This window comes from Loxodonta africana, chromosome 22, assembly GCF_030014295.1.
Source record: "Loxodonta africana isolate mLoxAfr1 chromosome 22, mLoxAfr1.hap2, whole genome shotgun sequence".
Taxonomy (NCBI): Eukaryota; Metazoa; Chordata; class Mammalia; order Proboscidea; family Elephantidae; genus Loxodonta; species Loxodonta africana.
In genome coordinates, this window is record NC_087363.1 from 26122935 (window position 1) to 26142956 (window position 20022).

Here is a 20022-nt window from a genome sequence, read left to right on the forward strand (position 1 = left end):
TCCAATGTTGACATATTTCATTATACAATATCAAAATCACATCCATTCACATAACCACCACTGTTATCAGAAAATTTCATGGTAGCAAATACAAATTTTCCTAAATTCAAACTTTCACTTGAAAGCTTGATTTTTATCATTGGTGGCAAATGGTGTCAGTTGTTTTTCTTAATAGAGTTGCAGATTCTAACTTTATTTTTGGGAAAATGTCTTCCAAATACTAAAGTCTAAACAACCAGAGTTTGACTATTGGTCATTCTTTTAAAGTAAAAATGATGTTCCATGATAAAAGCAGCTAGTTCAGCTCACAGTTCAAACAATTGCACACATTTTCTTTAAGTCAATATCATACTTTATGCATACTTCCCATTTCTTTTTTTTACTGTGGTTTAGGTGAAACTTTACAGAGCAAATTTGTTTCCCGTTAAACAATTAAGACACATATTATTTTGTGACATTGTTTGTCAACCCCATGATGTATCACCAGTCTCCCCTTCTTGACCTTGGGTTCCCCATTTCGTTTCATCCAGCTTTCCTGTCCCCTTCTGCCTTCTCATCCTTGGCCCTGGGCTGGTGTGCCCATTTATTCTTGTATACTTGACTGAAATATGTGTGTTATTGTTTGTTCTATAGGCCTGTCTGATCTTTGGCAGAAGGGCAAAACTCAGGAGTGACTTCAATTCTGAGTTAAAAGGGTGTCTCCAGTCTCTGTCAGATCAGTAAGTTTGGTCTTTTTTTTTTGTGAGTTTGAATTTTTCTGCATTGTTCTCCAGGCTTGTCCAGGACCGTCTATTGTGACCCCTGTCAGAGCACTTGGTGGTGGTAGTCAGACACCAACTAGGTGTGCAGAACTCACTCTGGTGGAGGCTGTGGTAGTTGTGGTCCATTAGTCCCATACTTCCCATTTTATCACACAAAATCTTAAATAGATGTGGACTTAGGGGGATGCATGTGAAAGCTGGAAGATGAATAAGGAAGACCGAAGAATTGATGCATTTGAAGAATATTGAATGTACCATGAACTGCCAAAAGAATGAACAAATCTGTCCTGGAAGAAGTACAATCAGAGTGCTCCTTAGAAGCAAGGATGGCGAGACTATGTCTCACATACTTTGGACATGTTGTCAGGAGGGATCAGTCCCTAGAGAAGGACATCGTGCTTAGTAAAGTAGAGGGTCAGAGACAGACAGGAAGACCCTCAAAGAGATGGATTGACACAGTGACTGCAACAATGGGCTCAAACATAACAACAATTTTGTGAGGATGGCGCAGGACTGAGCTGTGTTTTGTTGCGTTGTACATAGGGTCGCTATGAGTTGGAACCAAAGCAACCACACCTAACAACAACAAGGGGTCAATATTTAATAAAATTATTAATTTTTACTTCTCCACTCAGGACATTTTAAAAGTGAGTCTGGCTTTTTTTTCCCTCTGTAATTGGGACGTCACTCATTGCAATATATAAGACTCACTCTTGACTCTTGCTCCCCTTGCTAGCTTTGAAGAAGCAAGTTGTCATGAGTCCTACATCCACAAGTAAATGAATTCAGGGAACAACCTGAGTGAGCTTGGAAGTGAACCATCCCCAATCAAACCTCCCAGTGGGAACCCAACACTGGCTGTTGTCTTGATTGCAGCCTGGCAGCTCAAACCAAACCCATTGCCACTGAGTTGATTCCAACTCATGGTGACACTATAGGACAGAGTAAAACTGCCCCATAAGGTTCTCAGGGCTGTAGTCTTTACAGAAGTGGACTGCCACATCTTTCTCCTGAGGAACAACTGGTGTGTTCAAACCACTGACCTTTTGGTTGTTGTTATGTTGTTGGGTGCTGTTGAGTTGGTACTGACTCATAGTGAACTTATGTACAACAGAACAAAACACTGCCTGGTCCTGCAGTATCCTCACAATTATTGTTATGCTTGAGCCCATTGTTGCAGCCACTGTGTCAAGCCATCTCATTGAGGGTCTTCCTCTCTTTCACTGACCCTCCACTTTACCAAGCATAATGTCCAGGAACAGGCAGTGTTTTGTTCTGTTGTACACAGGGCTGCTATGAGTCAGAACCAACTGGACAGCACCTAACAACTATAACAACAACAACAGCATGGTGTTTTGGTATTACAAATGGTTGCTACAAGAGGGCCTTCTTGTATGTATGTATTTTGGTATACTTGGCATATTTTCTTAAGGAATATCTATACCTTGGAAGAAAATCTGGCAATCTACTTCTGAAAGATCACAGCCGTTGAAAACCCTATGGAGGGAAGTTCTACTCTGAAACACATGGGGTTGACATGAATCAGAATTGGCTCAATGACAACTTGTTTGATTTTGGGGGGTATAGAATACATTGCCAGCAGAGTTGCTACATCAGAGGAAATTTTAAATTTTGATGTTGCTTAAAAGATAGCTAATATACCTTTCATTTAGGAAACTTATTATAGTGTATTGCAATTATTGGTCAGTATTTTTTTTTTTATGTTTATCATCTATGAAAGAGATATTATAACTTCCCATATGGTTCTGGTGGCTGAAAAACAAAGCAAGACTGTTCTTTAATAAGGCTGTCATTGGGTAGAATTCACCAACTGCAGAGAAGGAAAAATAGCAGAGATTGTGAGAAATGTTGCCTGAACCTGGCTTGAGGTCTAGAACTTGGATGTTGAGGTCAGACTGCATTGAAGGACACTCCTTCTCAAGGAGAGAATTTAGAATGACTTCAAAAGGAGCATTCTAATAAGTTTTGAGATAAGCAAAGGCTGGACTAGCAACACCTAAAGATGACTGGAAAAGATGGCAAATTGGACTTGATGTTGATTTTTTTAGCTTGTACAGGCAGTCCCCGATTACGAATGAATTCTGTTCCTAATCCTGTCATTAAAGCAAATTTGTACGTAAGTCAGAACTCTTAGATTCAGTTCATATCTGATGTCAGTTAGTCAAATGTTTGTCTTAGTATATACAGTAGTATATAGTGTACCTTTCTGTGCATAAAAACCGTTAAAGAAACACTTCCAGATACCCTAAACATCTTTAACATGATAATAAAATATTAAAAAAATCTTTAACATAATAATACAGTAATAATAATAATAATGTTTTAAAGTACAACGCAAAGTAGGGCCTGTTTGTTATTATGAACCATTGTATGTACCTTGACTTTTTAATATAACAGGCTTTATGGAGGTTGGTTTGGAGCTATGCTTAAGTTGGGTGTTCCTAATTCCAGACTGCCTGTGAATTTGTTAAAATATATTTGTTGACAAGATATCTGGCTATATGAAAAGGTGGTCTCCAAAAGTATGTGTCCAATTATTAAGATAATGAGATTTCTCCCTTTTTGCTTAAATGTTTTTTCTCATTTTTCCACAATGAAAATAACTTGCTTTCCTAATAATAAGCTAGCGGGATTTAACAAATAGACCACACTTAGCTTGTAAAGTCAAGATTCTGTGATTCAGATTGGGCAATAACAATACCATGTACAAAAGTCAATCTTATTAATGCTGTATAATTGGGTGTTTTACTTTTTTTTAAATTAAGCCTTTTATTTTGAGATGATTGTTGATTCACATGCATTTGTAAAAAATAATACAGAGAGATGAGATCATAGTACCAAGGATATTGACATCGATGCCTTTCACCTATGTTATTCAGGTTTCTCCAGTTTCACCTGCACTGGGAGAACATAGGAGTGGGTATTTAGTTCTGTATCATTTTATCACATACGTAGGTTCATGTATTCACTACCACCAGCCAAGACACAGAACAGTTCCATTGCTACAGGACCCCTTGTGTCGTTCTTTTAAAACCACACCTATCTCCTTAACTACAGGTAATCTCTGATCTGTTCTTCATTTTTAAAATCTTGTCTTTTCAAAAATGGAGCCATACAGCATGTACCTTTTTGGAAATTTCTTTCTTTTTTTTTTTTTTCCTTCCTTAGCATCATTCCCTGGTGATTCATCCAAGTTGTTGCGTGTATTAATAGTTCATTCCTTTTATCGCTGACTAGTATTCCATGGTGTATATGTACCACAGTTTATTGCTGACTAGTATTCCATGGTGTATATGTACCACAGTTTATTGCTGACTAGTATTCCTTTTTTATATGTACCACATTTTATTGCTGATTAGTATTCTATGCTGTATATGTACCACAGTTTATTGCTGACTAGTATTCCATGGTGTATATGTACCACAGTTTATTGCTGACTAGTATTCCACGGTGTATATGTACCACAGTTTATTGCTGACTAGTATTCCACGGTGTATATGTACAACAGTTTATTGCTGACTAGTATTCCACGGTGTATATGTACCACAGTTTATTGCTGATTAGTATTCCATGGTGTATATGTACCACAGTTTATTGCTGATTAGTATTCCACGGTGTATATGTACCACAGTTTGTTTAATCATTTACCCATTGAAGAACATCTGGATTTGTGTTAGTTTCCTATTGCTACTGTAAGAAATTACCACAAATTTAGTGGCTTAAAACAACACACATGTATTATCTTACAGTTCTGGAGAGCCGAAGTCTTAAAATCAAGATGTTGGCAGGGCCGTGTTCCTTCTGGAGTCTCTAGGGAAGAATCCGTTACCTTGCCATTTCCAGCTTCTAGAAGCTGCCTGCATTCCTTGGCTTGGGGCCCCTTCCTCCGTCTTCAAAACCAGCAGCATAACATTTTCAAATTTCTCTCTCTGACCTCTGCTTCTGTTGTCCTACCTCCTCTGACTCTGAACCCGCAATGGGCTCAAACATAGCAACGACTGTGAGAATGGCATAGGATAGGGCAGTGTTTCGTCCTCTTACAAGGACCCCGGGATTACTTTGGGCCCATCCAGATAATTCAGGGTAATTTCCCCATCTCAAAATCCTTAACTTAATCACATCCCTTTTGCCTTGTGAAGTTAAACATATTCACAGGTCCTGGGGATTAGGACCTGGATATCTTTGGGAGGCCATTATTCTATCATAGGATTGTTTCCAGATGTCAGCTATTTTGAATATAAAAACAGAAAACCAAACCCAGTGCCATCGAGTCGATTCCGACTCATAGCGACCCTGTAGGACAGAGTAGAACTGCCCCCATAGATTTTCCAAGGAGCACCTGGCGGATTCAAACTGCCGACCCTTTGGTTAGCAGCCGTAGCACTTAACCACTACGCCATCACGGTTTCCAATTTTGAATATAGCTACTATAAACATTTGTACAGATTTTTTGTTTGTTTGTTTTTGGTGCATAAATCTTCATTTCTCTGGGATAAATGCCCAGGAGTGCAATCGTTGGGTCATTTGGTAATTGCATATTTAGTCTTTTAAGAAACTGCTAATCTATTTTCCAGAGTTGCTGGAATATTTTGCATTCCCACCAGCAATATATGTATATTTCTCAGCATCTGCCAGCATTTGGTGTTGTCACTATTTTTTATTGTAGCTATTTTGATAGGCAGGTAGTGATCATTGTGGTTTTAATTTGCACTTCCCTAATAGTTAATGATGAACACCTTTTCATGTGGATGTTGATTTTTAAAAAGGTAATTTTTTAAAAGGTAGCATTATCATCTCTAACCCGGTGGCTAGTGATAACTGCAACATTCATGCTAAGGAGTTTTAATTATTATTGTGAACAAGTGGAAGAGGGAGGTGCTGAGAAATGCCTGGCCCTAATCTGTCTTGGAACAAATACAGCCAGAATGCTCCTCAGAAGCGAAAATGGCAAATCTTCTCTCATATTCTTTGGACATGTTATCAGGACATGTCCTGAAGAAGGACATCATGCTTGGTAGAGGGTCAGTGAAAATAGGAAGAGCCTCAATGAGATGGATTGACACAGCGGCTGCCACAATGGGCTCAAACATAGCAATGGTTGTGAGAATGGCATAGGACTGGGCAGTGTTTTGTTCTCTAGGGTCCCTATGAGTCAGAACCACTTGACCGCACCTAACAACAAATCTGAACCTGAGGAAGCTCCTCGGTGCAGCAGGGAGGTGTGGGTGCATCTCTGTGTGAACAACCGGTGGTCGGGTGGCACCTGCTAGGAAGCTGCAGTGTGGCCGGGGACCTAGGCCGGGGGACACTGACCGGCGGGGAGTCGCCCCATCATTGAGTCCACGAAGAGCTGAGAGGAGGGAAGACTCGTGAGAGCACAGACTCCCGGCCCCAGCCAGCTGGCCCGCCCCTCCGACGACCCCGCGGGCCACCGCCTGGTCCCAGTTTCCCGCCAGAACCGAGAGCAGGGCCGGCAGCGGCCGCGAGGGGGTGCCACGAGAAGGCCCGAACCCCTGGCGGTGCCCATGGCGTCCCCGGGCGGCCCCCTCCGCGGCGGCGGCGGCCCCCTGGCTCTGTTGGTTCTGCTCCTGCTCCTTCAGCCCCGGCTCAGCGAGGCCCGGGCAGGCGCCGAGGGGGCTCGGGGCAGGTCGGTGCCGCGCTCCCGCTCCCCTCTCCCCTCGAGAGAGGGCCGCCAGGACCCTGGAGCGAGGCCGCAGAGCCCACCACCTGTCGGGGCTCAGCCATCCTTCGGGGTCCCTGGGTCCGGTGGGAACGTGGGAGACCCCTCTTTGGTGTCGGTTACCCCAGGTGACTTCTACAGGGCTCTGTCAACCCCAAGCAGACGATCACCAACCTTGCACGCACCGGTGCCAGCACTTACTCCAGGTGATGTTTCTGGGCCAGGCCCTGCCCGAAGAACAGGCCTGGTTTCAGGGTGGGGGGACCCTTCCCTGGAGAAGGAGGGTCTCAGGTGGACACTATCCTTTCCTGGAGGCCTGAGTGGACCCCACCCTGACTTGTCCTGGGGTCTGAAGGGCCAGGGCCCTGCTCTGGGGATTTGGAAAATTCCCTTCTCTGCCTGGGCAGGCAGGGTGGTGGTAGTGGTGGTGGTGGTGAGCAGAGACTTGACTTTCAGTCCCCTCCCTTCATTGACCTGCTCCAGGATGTGGCCATCCGACTATGAGGGTAGTTGGTGGACTACCCGCTGTGCAGAAGAAGTGGCCCTGGCAGGTGAGCCTGCAGATTAATAACGTACATTTATGTGGAGGCTCCCTCATCAGCCATCGTTGGGTGCTAACAGCTGCCCACTGCATATTTGGGTGAGTGTCTGGGGCTCAGGGCTTGGGCCCCTGGTCAGTCTGTGTGACTTGGAGACAATTCGGTACCCCTCCATGTTCTTCCTTTTCCTTATCTGAAAAAAAAAAAGGGGGTCACAGGCCCTGCTCTGAGGGCTGTAGCCAGAGGTAGGTGATGTTAGAGCCCATGGTAGCCTAGAAAGTCAAGACCCACTATCAGTTTCAAAGCCACCATTGGTAAACTTTCAAGCTAAGTGGCAAGAAGAGGGAGAAATGCCAGCTGGGAGCCAGCATGTGGGCAAAGGTTTACAAGGAGGGATATTTAAAGGGAATGGGGCTTAGTAGAATCATTTGGCTACGTCAGTGGTTCTCAGACTTTAATGAGCATCAGAAGTACCTGCGGGGCTTGTTAAAACACAGATTGCCTGTGTCCAGCTTCCAAAGTTTTTGATTCAGTAGGTCACGGGTGGGGTCCTGAGAATTTGCATTTCTAACAAGTTCCCAAGTGATGTTGATGCTGCTGGTCAGGGGACCACACTTTGAGAACCACTGGTCTAGAATGATCAGGGATCTGGGGAAGAAGTTGGTTTAGAGGGAGGGAGGGGGCTGTATTTCTGTCATGGGAGGGTGGGGCCAGGCTGGGAAGCAGGTGGCTAGTGTGAAAATTGAGTGTAGACCCTCTAGGATCTCCCTGCAGCCATATGGAATACACGGCGAAGCTTGGAGACATCCATGTGCATCATGACTCAAGAATGGCAGTCATTGTCCCAGTACGAGACATCCTAATCCACGAAGATTTTAGCCTCATTGGAAGAATCACAAATGATATTGCCCTTGCTCTGCTCGAATTCCCTGTGAATTACTCCTCGCACATCCAGCCTGTGTGCCTCCCTGAAAAGGCTTTCCTGGTGCAAGCTGATACGGAGTGCTGGGTGACCGGATGGGGCAAACTACAAGAAAGCGGTGAGACTGTGAAGCAAGACTATAGCAGACCTGAGCCAGGGAAGAGGCTGCCTTGTATCCTGGGGTTGGCCTGCAAACTAAAGGAGGGGAGGAGCAGGAACAGGGAGGCAGATTTTCTAGCTCGTGGGTAAGCGGGGTGGGCTTGAGAAGATGCTGCCAGGGACTAAATATTCAACTGTGTTACAAATTTCTATTGGTATGTCAGGGCCTGGGGGCTGGGTACCAGAAATGGTGGGATTCTCTCTAGGGTGGATTTCAGCTCAGGGAATGATGAACTGTCTGCCAGTCAGAGCTGCCCCTCACTGGAGGTACCTGCCTTGGTGGGTGAGGAGCATCCTGTCCCTGGGGGTGTAGGCAGAGGTACAGGGCCCCTGTTCATGAGGCCGTCGGACCTGCTACCCTGGGAAGAAGCTGGATATTGTACCTTTGGGGTGCTACCTGTCTTAGAGTCTGTCATCCTGCTCTGAAAAGATGCTTGACTGATCCACAGGCCACCTGTCACTATTGTTACTGCTACTCACAGTGACAGAGGCTTGGTTATGTCTCTCCCTCTTCTAACCTATTCTGCCTTCTCCTGTCTTGGTTTTACTTCTTACCTCCTCCTTTCCCCATGTCGTCTTTGGGCCTCAATTTCCTCCTGTGTCAAATGGGACCAATTACTGCCCTACCTTCCTCTAAGGGGTGTGTGAATGCACTGTTTCAGGACCCAGAGTGGGTGCTGGGGGCTCATGCCCCACTTATACAGATCTACTCACTGCTAAGTTGTCTCTCTGCAGATGAATCGCAGGACGTACCTCTTATACTTCAGGAAGCTGAGATAAGCGTTATTCGCTATGAGAAATGTAATGAGATTTTCCAGTATATGTTGGCAAGCTCTTTGGACTATGTCACGGCAGGGGTTATCTGTGGCTATAGCGACCAAGGAAAAGATTCCTGTCAGGTCGGTTTTATGGGCCCCTTGCCATCTCTGCATTTCAATTGTTCCCTCCAAGTTTCCTCATCCCAAGGCAGTGGAGCCTGGGTTATTGACAGCCCCACCATTCACTGTTTCTTCAAGTTAAGGGGACTCCTGGGGACCAGCCACCAAGGCTGTCCTGGGCTGGCCTGACCTGACTTCAGGACAGAGCTGCTAATGCTGCCTGGGGAGGGGAGTAGGGAGATATGGGCAGGTAATACTAACAATACAAGTTCCATTTTTTTGAGCCCTGGTGGCTCAGTGGTTAAGAGTTTGGCTGCTAACAAAAAGGTCAGCAGTTCAAATCCACAAGCTGCTCCTTGGAAACCCTATGGGACAGTTCTATTCTGTCTTATAGCGTTGCTGGGAGTTGGAATTGACGCGACAGCACCGGGTTGGTTTTTCTATGTGACAGGCAATGTACTTGGGTAAGCACTTCACTCCTTTTTTCTATGTACATATCCTTTTTTGTTTGTAAATAATTTTTTTTGTACTTTTTTTTGTTAAAAAATGTCAATTCTCAGGTCGCATATTCCCCAGGGGCCTGTGGGGTACCTGGGGAAGCCCTGGTGTGCCTGCCCTTCAGTGCCTTGCAGGGCACCTGCTCTGCTCTGATGTGGATCTTCTTCGTCCCTGGAGTTTGTTTCTTTCTCTTTCTTCAGGGAGATTCTGGGGGACCCCTGGTCTGTGAATTTAACCACACCTGGATGCAGGTGGGGATTGTGAGCTGGGGCTTCGGCTGTGGTCGAAAAGGAATGCCTGGAGTTTATACGGAAATTAGTTACTATAAAGACTGGCTCGCCAGTAAGTTGGGTCAAGCTTCCTCTGTGGACCCAGCAGCTTTCTTCATCTTACTCCTGCTTCTGGCGCTGCCCTTGGGCATCCTGATGACCCTGTGACCACACCTGCCCTTGCCCCTCCTGTTTCTGAGTCTCCCAATTTGCCTCTCCTCCAACCTCCAGTTCCTTCTCAATGCCCTGTCCTCAAATTCCAGTTGGGATCCATTGACCCTGTGGAGATCCATACAGTTGAGGGTGGCAGTGAGGTTGAAGCCCAGAAAGTGCTGTGGCCTGGTGCGCTGATCAACTGTCTAAACCTTGGCTGTGCCCCCAAGCCTTATACCAGCACTCTGCCTGCCAGAATGGAGAGGGGTGGCCTGCCAGGTGGAGCATGGTGGTCCTTTGACCTTTTGGAGAACACCGACCAGAGAAGGAAGGTTTGATTTGATATCATCAGTGGTGAGACCATCATTAGACCCTGGTTCTGGTTTCAGGGCTCTTCCCTGAGACCTTGTTGAACCAGTCAGCTTGGGATTGTTCAAAGAGAGTAAAGGAGGCTTGTCATGCCCCTGCTGAGGTGCCAGGCCAGGGATTTTGGGATTTCCACCTCTGAGGCACTTGTCTGGGGCTGGGAGAATCTTCCCTGTACCTGCATGTTGATCCATCTGTGAGTGAACAGCCTGTCACGCATGATCTCCGGGGGCAACCCAATCTTGGAACCCCCTTCCTCTATTCCCTAGTGGCCACATCCAGGGACACTTCAAGTTGTGTTGGGGCATACGGAGCATGGAGATTTAAAATGCCAACTTAATAAATACTCGGAAAGTCGCTGGTGTGTTCTGCATCTCTGCTCATTTGGGGAATGAGGTTGCATATAGCAGGCTCTGATGAGCACTTGCTTCCTATTTAGCTAAGGAATATTTATACTCTCCACTAAACTCTAGAAGAACAAAGTTGAGAAGCCAAGATCTTCTCTTTAAGGTCCTCCATAACATTAATGATCTCTGCAAAGTTCCTTCAACGCACTGCTCACATTAGTGTTCAACTGAATAACCTGGGGACCGGAGCTAGGGGAGACAGCTTTAGAATTCAGCAGACCACACCCGGTTTCCTGCCAACACCAGGGCAGGGGCAGGAACCCCCGTGAGGGGGCACCCCATAGGAACTCATCATGTGGACCCCCTTTGATGCCAGGCTGGGGAATGTGGTTCCCAGAAGTCCAGTCGCTCCTCAGTGGGGGCCTTATGTTAGACAAGGGATGCAGGAATCTTGGTGGTCAGCTCACATCCTCTGCCACTCCTAGCAGATCCAAGGATAGCATCCTTCTGCAAAACACCCATGGGGCACATGTGAAAGCCCAAGGCCTGGCACAAGCTGCCATTCCTTTCAGTTACAAGGACCCTTTTAGTGGTCTGTGGAAGAGGGCCAAGTCTCTGCTATGCCCTTTTTTCCTCATGTCTGCCCCAAAGCTTCTTGTTCAAGTTTTAGGTACAGTTCAAATGTCACTTTCTCAAAGACATCTTCCCTGATTCCTTAGTGTTATTGATCTTTTTCTCTCCTGTACTTTCCACATCTTTCTTGATTCTCAAATCCATATTAATCCTGAAATTCTATAGTGTACCAGGCCCAGGGGATCAAAGGCTGGATAACAGGGGGGCCATCACTGGCCAGGGCTCCAAGGGCGCTTTCCCCAGCCAGGTCTGGGGGCACTGTTACAGATCCAGAGCACTGGGGGCACCACCATGGGCCAGCCACCACTGGAGCAATCACAGGCACAGGGCAGCGATGGCGCCATCACAGGTCCACGGCTCCAAGGATCAGTCACGAGGGAGGCTCGGAGAGGGGACGCCTTCAAGTGCCTGGGGGAGTGTTCTGGACTCCAGAGGCTCCGTCACGTGCTGCGGGTGCTGTCACGTGCTCAGGGTGCCGTCACGTGTCTGGGACGACGTCACGTGCTGGAGTTCGCAGATCTGTCTCCGCAGTTGGCATCTCCAGAGCCTCATGGCTGCCTCGCTGTCCCGCCGCAGCGCCGGGCCCAGCGTCTCGAGGCTCTTGGTCCTGAACTGCCGTCTCCTGCTCCTGCTGCTGCTGCTGCCGCCCCTGAACCTGGGTGAGGCGGGCACCGCCTCCTTCGCCCCGCCCCAGCTCCACCCTCCTCCCCCCACATAACCCCCCGACTCGCACCGCTCCTCCCCCGGCTTAGGGCCTGGCATTAAGGCAGGGGACGGGTCCCAGGCTGTGGCTGTCTCTTCCAGCCTTCGGGGTCTCTGTCCCCCCCCCCCCCCCCCCCGTCACCTCTCCTCCAGGGTTTCGCCAGGGCGATTCTATGGGTTTTAAACTTCTGCCCTCTCCTCTGGCCTCCTTCCTTGGGCCACACCTGCCCTACAGGCTCCTGGGGACCAGCACTTCTAAGGACCCCTGCATTTTCTCCCAGGCGATTCTTGCCCTTTCAGTCTGGACGTGGCACCTAAAGTCCGAGCCCCCCTCTCCACAGCACCCTCAAGTGTCTCACAGGCTACCTGTCCACCCCAGGCTCTCGGCCGTTTCCCCAGGCAGCTGAGCACCCCTGGAGACCTCACTTGAGCATGCATTCTGGGCCAGGCAGATTCCTGGTCTCCAGCCTTGTCCTGCCCTGAGGCAGCTCATCCATCTTCCTCATCTTTCCACATAAACAAATATTTCCAAATTCGCCTTCTCCCTAAACCGTCTTTCAACCTAGTGCGCCTCACTAGCAGTCTCTTCATTCACTCGAAAATGGAGGCCCTGGAGTGCTGTCTCCCTTGACTCTCCCCAACCCCTGGGGGCCCCTCCAAACCTGACTGCATCAGCACCATCCTCACCTACTTGTTTAAGGATTCAGGACACATGCCTCACGTCAACCTGCTTACCAGTGCCCTTGACTGCGGGCCCTCCCTGTCCTGTGCTCCGGCAATCGCTCTCTCCTCCTAGGTCTTTATCCTTGCCCTTTCTGTTTGCTCTTTCCCCACTGTCTCTTCTCTTTTCACAGCCAGTCTCCTCAAAAGAATAGTTTTCACTTCATGCCAATGCTTTCACACTTCCCACTTAATCCTCAGCTCCTTCCTGCCATGTCTCTGCCCTTATTTTCCCTGACCTTTCTGCCACTCTCTCCTTTTTCATTTTTTCTGGTCCTTTGGTTTCTCTCAGACTATTGTCTCCTGATTCTCTTCTACCTCAAGGATAACTCTGGCTTTCCTCTGCCCCTCCCAGACCACACATGCTCTATGTGTTCCTGATGTATTGGTGTTCCCCAAGGCACTGCCTGGGTCCCTTTGTTCCTCCCTTCTTCACTGCTCCCTGGGTGAACTCACAAGCCCTGGGCATTGATCTGCCATTTATATGATGGTGCCTCAAAATGATGTGTGTGGATGCGCAGCTACCTACTGGACATCTCCACCTGAATGACCTAGAAACATCTCAACCCCTGGGGTCCAAAACAGAAGCTCTCATCTTCCTACAAACTGACTTCTCTAGCACAGAGGATGGCATCCACTCTTCTCCAAAACCAGAAACCTTTACCTGAGTCCACATCCAACTCACCCTGTCTGTTCTCACTGCCATTTCCTTGTTTCAGACCACCTCATTTCTTGCCTGGGTTCTACAGAGTCTTCATTGAGATCTCATTGCCCCCAGTGTGGTCACCATCCTATCTATTCTGCCTTCAAAATACAGACCTGACCAGGGCACACCTCTATTGGCTTCCCTCCTCCAAGAGTTCTGTCCAGGCTTCTTGGCCTGGCTTGCGAGGCTTTCCATGGTTGACCCTAGAGTCTCCTCCCCTGACCTCATCCCTTACCATCACAGGCCATGTCCTTCAAACTCTGGAATCTCTGACACACACCATGGTGTTTCTTCTGCAAGGAATGTCATCATCACATTTAATTTGTGTTTTACCTTCTCATCTTTAAGTCCTTGTACAATAACTCCTCCTTCCAGAAGCTTCTCCTGTCCACCACTTCTTCTGAGCTCACCGGACACCTATGGCCCTGTTCCTGAATTGATCTCATGTAGGTGATTAGGCATTCACTTCTGTCTTCTACACTGGACAGTATGGTCCTCAAGGGCAGGCTCTATCTGATACATCTCTCTCTCCAGCCTCTGGCTTCAGGTTGGGAACAGAGTGGGAGCTCAGAAAATATTTTGCAGATGAATGAATGAAAGAAAGAAAAATGCATCTCCTCCCTGTCATCCTGTTATGACCTCTTTCTTCATCTCTGTCCCCTTTTCTCCTCCAGGTTACAAAGAGGACAAAACCATGCCAGGTGGGTTGGGTGAGCCCCTGCTGCAGGAAAAGCTGTGGGTCGTGGGCCCAGATATGGGGCACACTTGTTCTGAAAGGGATCACAGAGATAGTGTTTCTGGGCCTGTAAGAAACAGGAATTCAGTCTAAGAGGTCTGCTTTCTAAAGGACAACCTGTAGCTGCCAGGACATACAGAGCTAACAGTCCCCAGGAAAGAGTATCCAGACCTTCTGTGGGAACGCAGAGCCTCTTATTCAGCCCAGGCTGTATCCCATCAGGGTGTGAGGCCCATCCCGAGTTAACGTGTCCAGGAATCTGACACAGACCCTTTTCCACACACAACCCTTTTGGGCTCTAAACCCAAATGGAGCACATGGAGCCCCCTAGGCCCTGTGGCTGGGTCTGCAGAGCCTGGCTCCTCTATCTTCCTGTCCTTTTCCTTAGACCTCAAGAGTGGAGAGTTGGGCTGCTTCTGCTTTTGGGTTCATGGGTCTCCATTGTCACTGGTCCTGCCAAGACTCCACCCTGATTTGTTATTGATTGTTGATTGATTAAGTTAGCTATTCCTGATTATGTCCATGCTCACTCCCATCCCCCTCAGCTATACTTATATGTTCAGTGAGGATCTTTCTGTTTGTGTGTGTTCTTATAAAATGTATGCTCTTGTTTTGTGTGCATGTATTTCATGTATTTTTAATTTATGTAAGCGGTATGTGCTGTACATCTCTGTTTTCATTCAACTCTCATTTTAAAAACTTTTTACTTGGAAATTATTTTAAACTTACAAAACATTGCAAAAATAAAAATAGTAAAAGGAACACACACACACAATTTTTTTCAGAATCGTTGAAGGGTAGACTACAGCATGGCTCTTTTTCCTCAAATAGTCCAGTGTGTATTTTCTAAGAATATTCTCTTACATAATTACAATACAGTTATCAACATTGATACCATACTTTCAGGAGCACTGATGGTGCAGACGTTTAAGCACTTGGCTGCTAATTGAAAGGTTGGCAGTTCCAAGCCATCTGGCTGCTCTATAGGAGAAGGACCTGACCATCTGCTTCTGTAAAGGTTACAACCAAGAAAACCCTATGGAGCCATTCTACTCTGTCACGTGGGGTTGCTCTGAGTCGGGCTTAACTCCAGGGCACCCAACAACAACCATGCTTTTATCCATTGTCCTTGTTCCAGTTTGGTCAGCCCAGTTTTTTTTAGTTTTCTACACTCTTATCAGCAGTGCCTTAAGGTGTATATATTGCCACATTCCACCAACCTGTGGCATGATCTAACTTTTACATTTTTTTTGGCCAACCCCTGAGGTAAAGAAATGACATCTTGATTTAGTTCGCATTTTTCTGATTACTAAAGAGTTTGAGCATTTCTCAATGTGCTGTTGGCCTTTGAGTTTCCTTTTCTGATAAATTGCTTGTCTTCATCCTTTGCATATTGTCTATTGATCTTCCTTTTTCTTGTTGGTTTCCTGGAGTTCCTTGTGTATTCCTATTAAAAGTCTTTTGTTGATTTTAGATATTGCAAATATTGTCTCCCAATCTGTCACCTGCCTGTTAACTTTGTTCATGGGGTCTAAGATCCTTGATTGTAAGGTAATCCAGTTAGTCAGTTTTATGGTTTATGTTTTGAGGTTTTGTTTAAGGAGTCCGTTTCCACGCCATGTCACATGGTGTCCTGTTAACTTCATAGTTTTACCATTCACATTTAGGTCTTGAAGTGCTATAGGAAGGAGTCCAGTTTCTTTTTTATTTCTTTTATGGCTAGCTAGTTTTCCTTTGGAGCCCTGGTGGCGTTGTAGTTAAGAGCTTGGCTGCTAACCAAAAAGTTGGCAGTTTGAGCCCATAAGCTGCTCCTTGGAAACCCTAAGGGGCAGTTCTACCCTGTTGCTATGAGTTGGAAGCCACTGGACAACAATGGGTTGTTGTTTTGTGTTGTTGTAGTTTTCCTGTACACACCGATTGTCGTGGCTCCATTATTTATATTAAGTTCTTATATTACATGGAACAATTTCAGGCTCTCTTTTACATTGGTCCATTTTTCTGTTCTGTGTCAATACCACACAGTTTTTGTTTTTATAGCTTTGATGTGTGTCTTAATATCTGCTGGACAAGTGTCCCTTCCTTGTTCTACATTTTCGAAGCCTGGGCTATTCATGGACCTTTACTTTTCTATTTCACTTTTAGAATAAGTTTATTAAGTTTCTAAAAAAAAAAAAATTCTAACTATTAGAAAATGAACTTATACATTAATTTTGGGAAAAATTACATCTGAAATATTAAGTTGTTCTATTTAAGAGCAAGGAATGTCTTTCTATTTATGCTGATCATTTTTGGTGTCCTTTATTGGAGTTTTAAATTTATTACCACAGAAATTTTGTGCAGTTTAGAAAAAGATAATTCCTGAGTACCTTATAATGTTTTGCCACTGAGAACGTATCTTATTTTGAATATATTTTCTAGTTGGTCGTGCCGGAAGAGAGAAACGTAATTGATTTTAAAAGTAAATTGATTTATTGAAGCATTACATACATACAAAAAAGTACACAAATCACAAGTGTCCAGATCAAGGAATTATCACAGCGAACACACTGTGTAACCACCACTCAGGTCAAGAAAAAGAATGCTGGTGTAGAGAAATCTTGATTTTAAAAATAAAATCCATTTTTAAAAATTGATTTAAATTTTTTTTTTTTTAAAAGTTAAATCATCCTTCCCATACATGAGAATGTCTGTGTACATTCTCACTTACCTGCATACTCACTGCACAGCCCAGGCTACCTGTGTTGATTGCTCCTTGTGTAGTTTAGTATCTCTCCCTCTCTTCTGCTGTGATTTCTCTATGTCTCTGTCTTGATGCTTTTTATCTCTGTTTTTGTCACTTTCTGTCCAGCTCAGTGCCTTTGGATAAGCCACTGCCCTTCCTCATCCTCAGCCTTCCCCTCCTTAATATGGAGCAGGTCCCTGAGTTTACAGTCTTGTGCAAATCAGCCTTGGGGGCCATCTTGGTCTCGGTCATTCTTATCCTCCTCTATGTGGCCTCTGTGTCTCCCAGGCACTGTTGTTCCTAAAGTTTGTGGCAAACCCTGGTGGTCGGACGTGGGCCGCCATTGGCCCTGGGAAGTGAGCCTGCGGGTGAAACACGAACACGTGTGTGGAGGGGCCCTCATTGACCCCGGCTGGGTGATGACTGCCGCCCACTGCATCCAAGGGTGAGTTCGTCCAGAGCCCAGAGACCCAGAGCTACAACGGTCCAGCCCAGCTTCCTTGTTTCCTCTGGGGAGTGAGGGGTGGGGAGGAGGGGTTTCTGGAACAGGAAAGTCAAGTTCAGGATCTCACAGGGGTCAGGAGGTGTGCTGGGGCATGAGGCCCAAGCAACGAAGACTGTGTCCTAAGTATGGCAATGAGGAAAATCCAGCACACATCCCTGCTTCCCCTGTACATGAGGACGTCCGTGTACTCCCACACCTACACGCCTGCTCACACACGCATAGCCCAGGCAACCTTAAATCGACCTGAATGATGAGTAAGGAGACAGGCGCATCTCTGATGCTGAGGCCCCCAGGCCACATTAGGCACGATGAGTGAGCAAGTTGGGCAGGGCTTCTGTGAGGGAGAGTTCTTGGGGGAGGCAGGAGTGCATGCTTGCTTGGGAACCTGACACTTCCAGGTCTCTGTGTCTCCTGCAGCACCAAAGAGTACTCGGTGATGCTCGGCACCTCCAAGCTGCAACCTGTGGACTTCACCGGGGTCCTCTTGATCCCGGTGAGGGACATCATTTTGCACCCCAAGTACTGGGGCCGGACCTTTATCATGGGTGATGTCGCCCTTCTCCAGCTTCACATTCCTGCCACCCTGAGTGAGTACGTGCAGCCCATCTGCCTGCCGGAGCCCAACTTCCACCTGAGGGTTGGGACACAGTGCTGGGTCACCGGCTGGGGCCAGATTAAGCAGCGTTTCTCAGGTGAGTGGGTAGGATGGAGTGGACTGCGTGGTAGCACAGAAAGTGCAGTGTTTTCCTCCTGGGTCCTGCCACGGTGCCTCTCGGGAAGATGTGGCTGATACCTCTGGCCCCTGGTTCTCTGGGTGTGTTGGGGCTGCTCCTCACATGGGATCCATTGCCACAGTTTATACCTGTGTGCTTGACGTGGGCACCTCATTCACTCATTCAGGCCCAGCAAGCAGTGCCTGGGCTGGGCACGGTCATTTGCCTCTTCTGGAAGCTCAGAGACAGGGATTCATAACTTCACTGACTCAGCTCACTCCTTCACTTGACAAACTTGACATTGAGAATACATGCCCTGCCTGCAAGGAGCTTGCAACAGAGTTGGGGTTGGGGCACAGGCTAGAAGAAGAGAGGCTAAGACCTGGCCAGGTTATCTTGAGATCAGGCCAGGAGGATCTGGGATGAGCTCTGGGCATAGTGACTGCCTGAGATGCCTGAAAGAGGAGCCAGTGTTAATCAGATGGCAGAGGGAACAGCCGGTGCAGAACCCAAGGCTGGAGATGAGCAGCCATGTGGTTGGGGTCTGCACCAGCACTTGGATCAAGGCCTACTTTGTTCTGAAGGGAAAGCTTCCCAGAGAAGGGGATCCCAAAACCTAGCCTTAGAGGGTGAGGGGCTTGCCGCACCTGGTTCGCACTGCTGGGGGAAGGCATCAAGTGAAGGAGGGCATGGTGGTGTCAAAAGGTATGGCTTGGCTGAGCCTTGAGGTTGGAGATGAGCGGACGCTGAGAAGAGGTCAGGGCTGGATGAGAGCACCGAGTTAGTGCTCAGTCCCGCTGGGGCTTCTCCACAGCCAACTCCACATTGACCCCAGAGTTGCAGGAGGCTGAGGTCTTTATCATGGACAACAAGAGGTGTGACCGGATTTACCACAAGAAGTCCCTCTTCCCCCGTATTATCCCCCTTGTCCTGGAGGACATGATCTGTGCCACCAATTATGGAGAAAACTTGTGTTATGTAAGTTTCTGGGAGATTCCGGCAACTCTCCTTCTGTTGGGGATGACTCCTGGGTGGGGAAAGGGGAGCACAATTTCCTAGGCAGGAGACCCCTTGGCCTCCCTCTTTGTTATCATCACCAGGCAGTGCTCTGCTTCTACCTTCCTACCCCTGTGACTTTGATTTTGGCTGATATTCTGGGGTGGGAGTCAGTGGTCAGCACCTGGGATGGGACCCCAACTGAGGAACTGAAGGAAGAAATGCAGGAAGTGAGATTCTCCCACCTGAGGCTCCAGGATGGAAAGAATCTTTCAAGCAGAACTCAGAGGGTGGGCATCCTGGGTTCCGTGGGGCCCAGTGGCCCTAGCTGGACCTGGAGCTCCTATCACTCCTCTCTCTTTGCCTAGGGAGACTCTGGGGGGCCGCTGGCCTGCGAAGTCGAGGGCAAATGGATTCTGGCTGGTGTGCTGTCCTGGGAAAAGGCCTGTGCCAAAGCGCAGAATCCAGGCGTGTACATCCGTGTCACCAAATACAGCAAATGGATCAAGAAGCAGCTTGACAGGGCTCTCTCAGGCCCCCGTGCCTCCACGTGGCTCCTACTCCTGTCCCGGCTGCTGCAGCCCCAGATGGGCCCCTGACCTCCTCCTTCTTCTCCTTCCTCTTCCTGCTTTCTATCAGTACCCTCTGCTGAGTGGGGGCAGATCCAGGTTAGACCAAGGTCATGTGTCCCTGTTCAGTAAGAGTCAGGGTGGGGAAGGAGTGGCCCCAGGGGATTTGTCCTGCTTCCACATCCCAGTAGGGAGGGGTGGGGCAGATGACTGGGCCCCGGGTGACCAGGAGAAGGGCAGTGTGGCCTAGAAAGGTTCTGAAATCGTGGACCAGATAGTAGGGATTAAACTTGTGTAACCATGAGCTGGTTCTCTTCTCTTTCCTGGGGTGGCCTGGTGGTTGGGGGTAGGGGTAGATGTGAGGGCAGGGCCTCCTGGAATTAATTCTGGCCCACAGGCTCCCAGAGTCAGAGCTGATGGATTTTTG

At 47.5% G+C, this 20022-nt stretch overlaps 2 protein-coding genes across 2 annotated transcripts; both read left to right on the forward strand.

Moving 5' to 3' along the window:
* The first annotated feature begins 6879 nt into the window (after window positions 1-6879).
* PRSS43 (serine protease 44) lies at window positions 6880-9895 on the forward strand. The gene is made up of 4 exons (XM_023548091.2): window positions 6880-7102; window positions 7776-8041; window positions 8818-8981; window positions 9659-9895. The coding sequence occupies exons 1-4, from the start codon at window positions 6963-6965 to the stop codon at window positions 9893-9895; spliced, it is 807 nt and encodes a 268-aa protein (XP_023403859.1). The 5' UTR covers window positions 6880-6962.
* A 1665-nt stretch (window positions 9896-11560) lies between these two features.
* PRSS45 (Putative serine protease 45) lies at window positions 11561-19625 on the forward strand. The gene is made up of 6 exons (XM_003409902.3): window positions 11561-11885; window positions 14029-14055; window positions 17101-17257; window positions 17735-18009; window positions 18845-19008; window positions 19395-19625. Exons 1-6 carry the CDS (start codon window positions 11561-11563, stop codon window positions 19623-19625), a joined length of 1179 nt encoding a protein of 392 aa, XP_003409950.1.
* The last annotated feature ends 397 nt before the right edge of the window (window positions 19626-20022 follow it).

Bases quoted from the DNA above. Each gene is read 5' to 3' on its own strand.
- PRSS43 (XM_023548091.2), top strand. From the start codon at position 6,963: ATGAGGGTAGTTGGTGGACTACCCGCTGTGCAGAAGAAGTGGCCCTGG. The intron at 7,103-7,775 runs GTGAGTGTCTGG...ATCTCCCTGCAG, and splicing joins GCTGCCCACTGCATATTTGG to CCATATGGAATACACGGCGA. The intron at 8,982-9,658 runs GTCGGTTTTATG...CTCTTTCTTCAG, and splicing joins AAGGAAAAGATTCCTGTCAG to GGAGATTCTGGGGGACCCCT.
- PRSS45 (XM_003409902.3), top strand. From the start codon at position 11,561: ATGGCGCCATCACAGGTCCACGGCTCCAAGGATCAGTCACGAGGGAGG. The intron at 11,886-14,028 runs GTGAGGCGGGCA...TTTCTCCTCCAG, and splicing joins GCTGCCGCCCCTGAACCTGG to GTTACAAAGAGGACAAAACC. The intron at 19,009-19,394 runs GTAAGTTTCTGG...CTCTTTGCCTAG, and splicing joins ATGGAGAAAACTTGTGTTAT to GGAGACTCTGGGGGGCCGCT.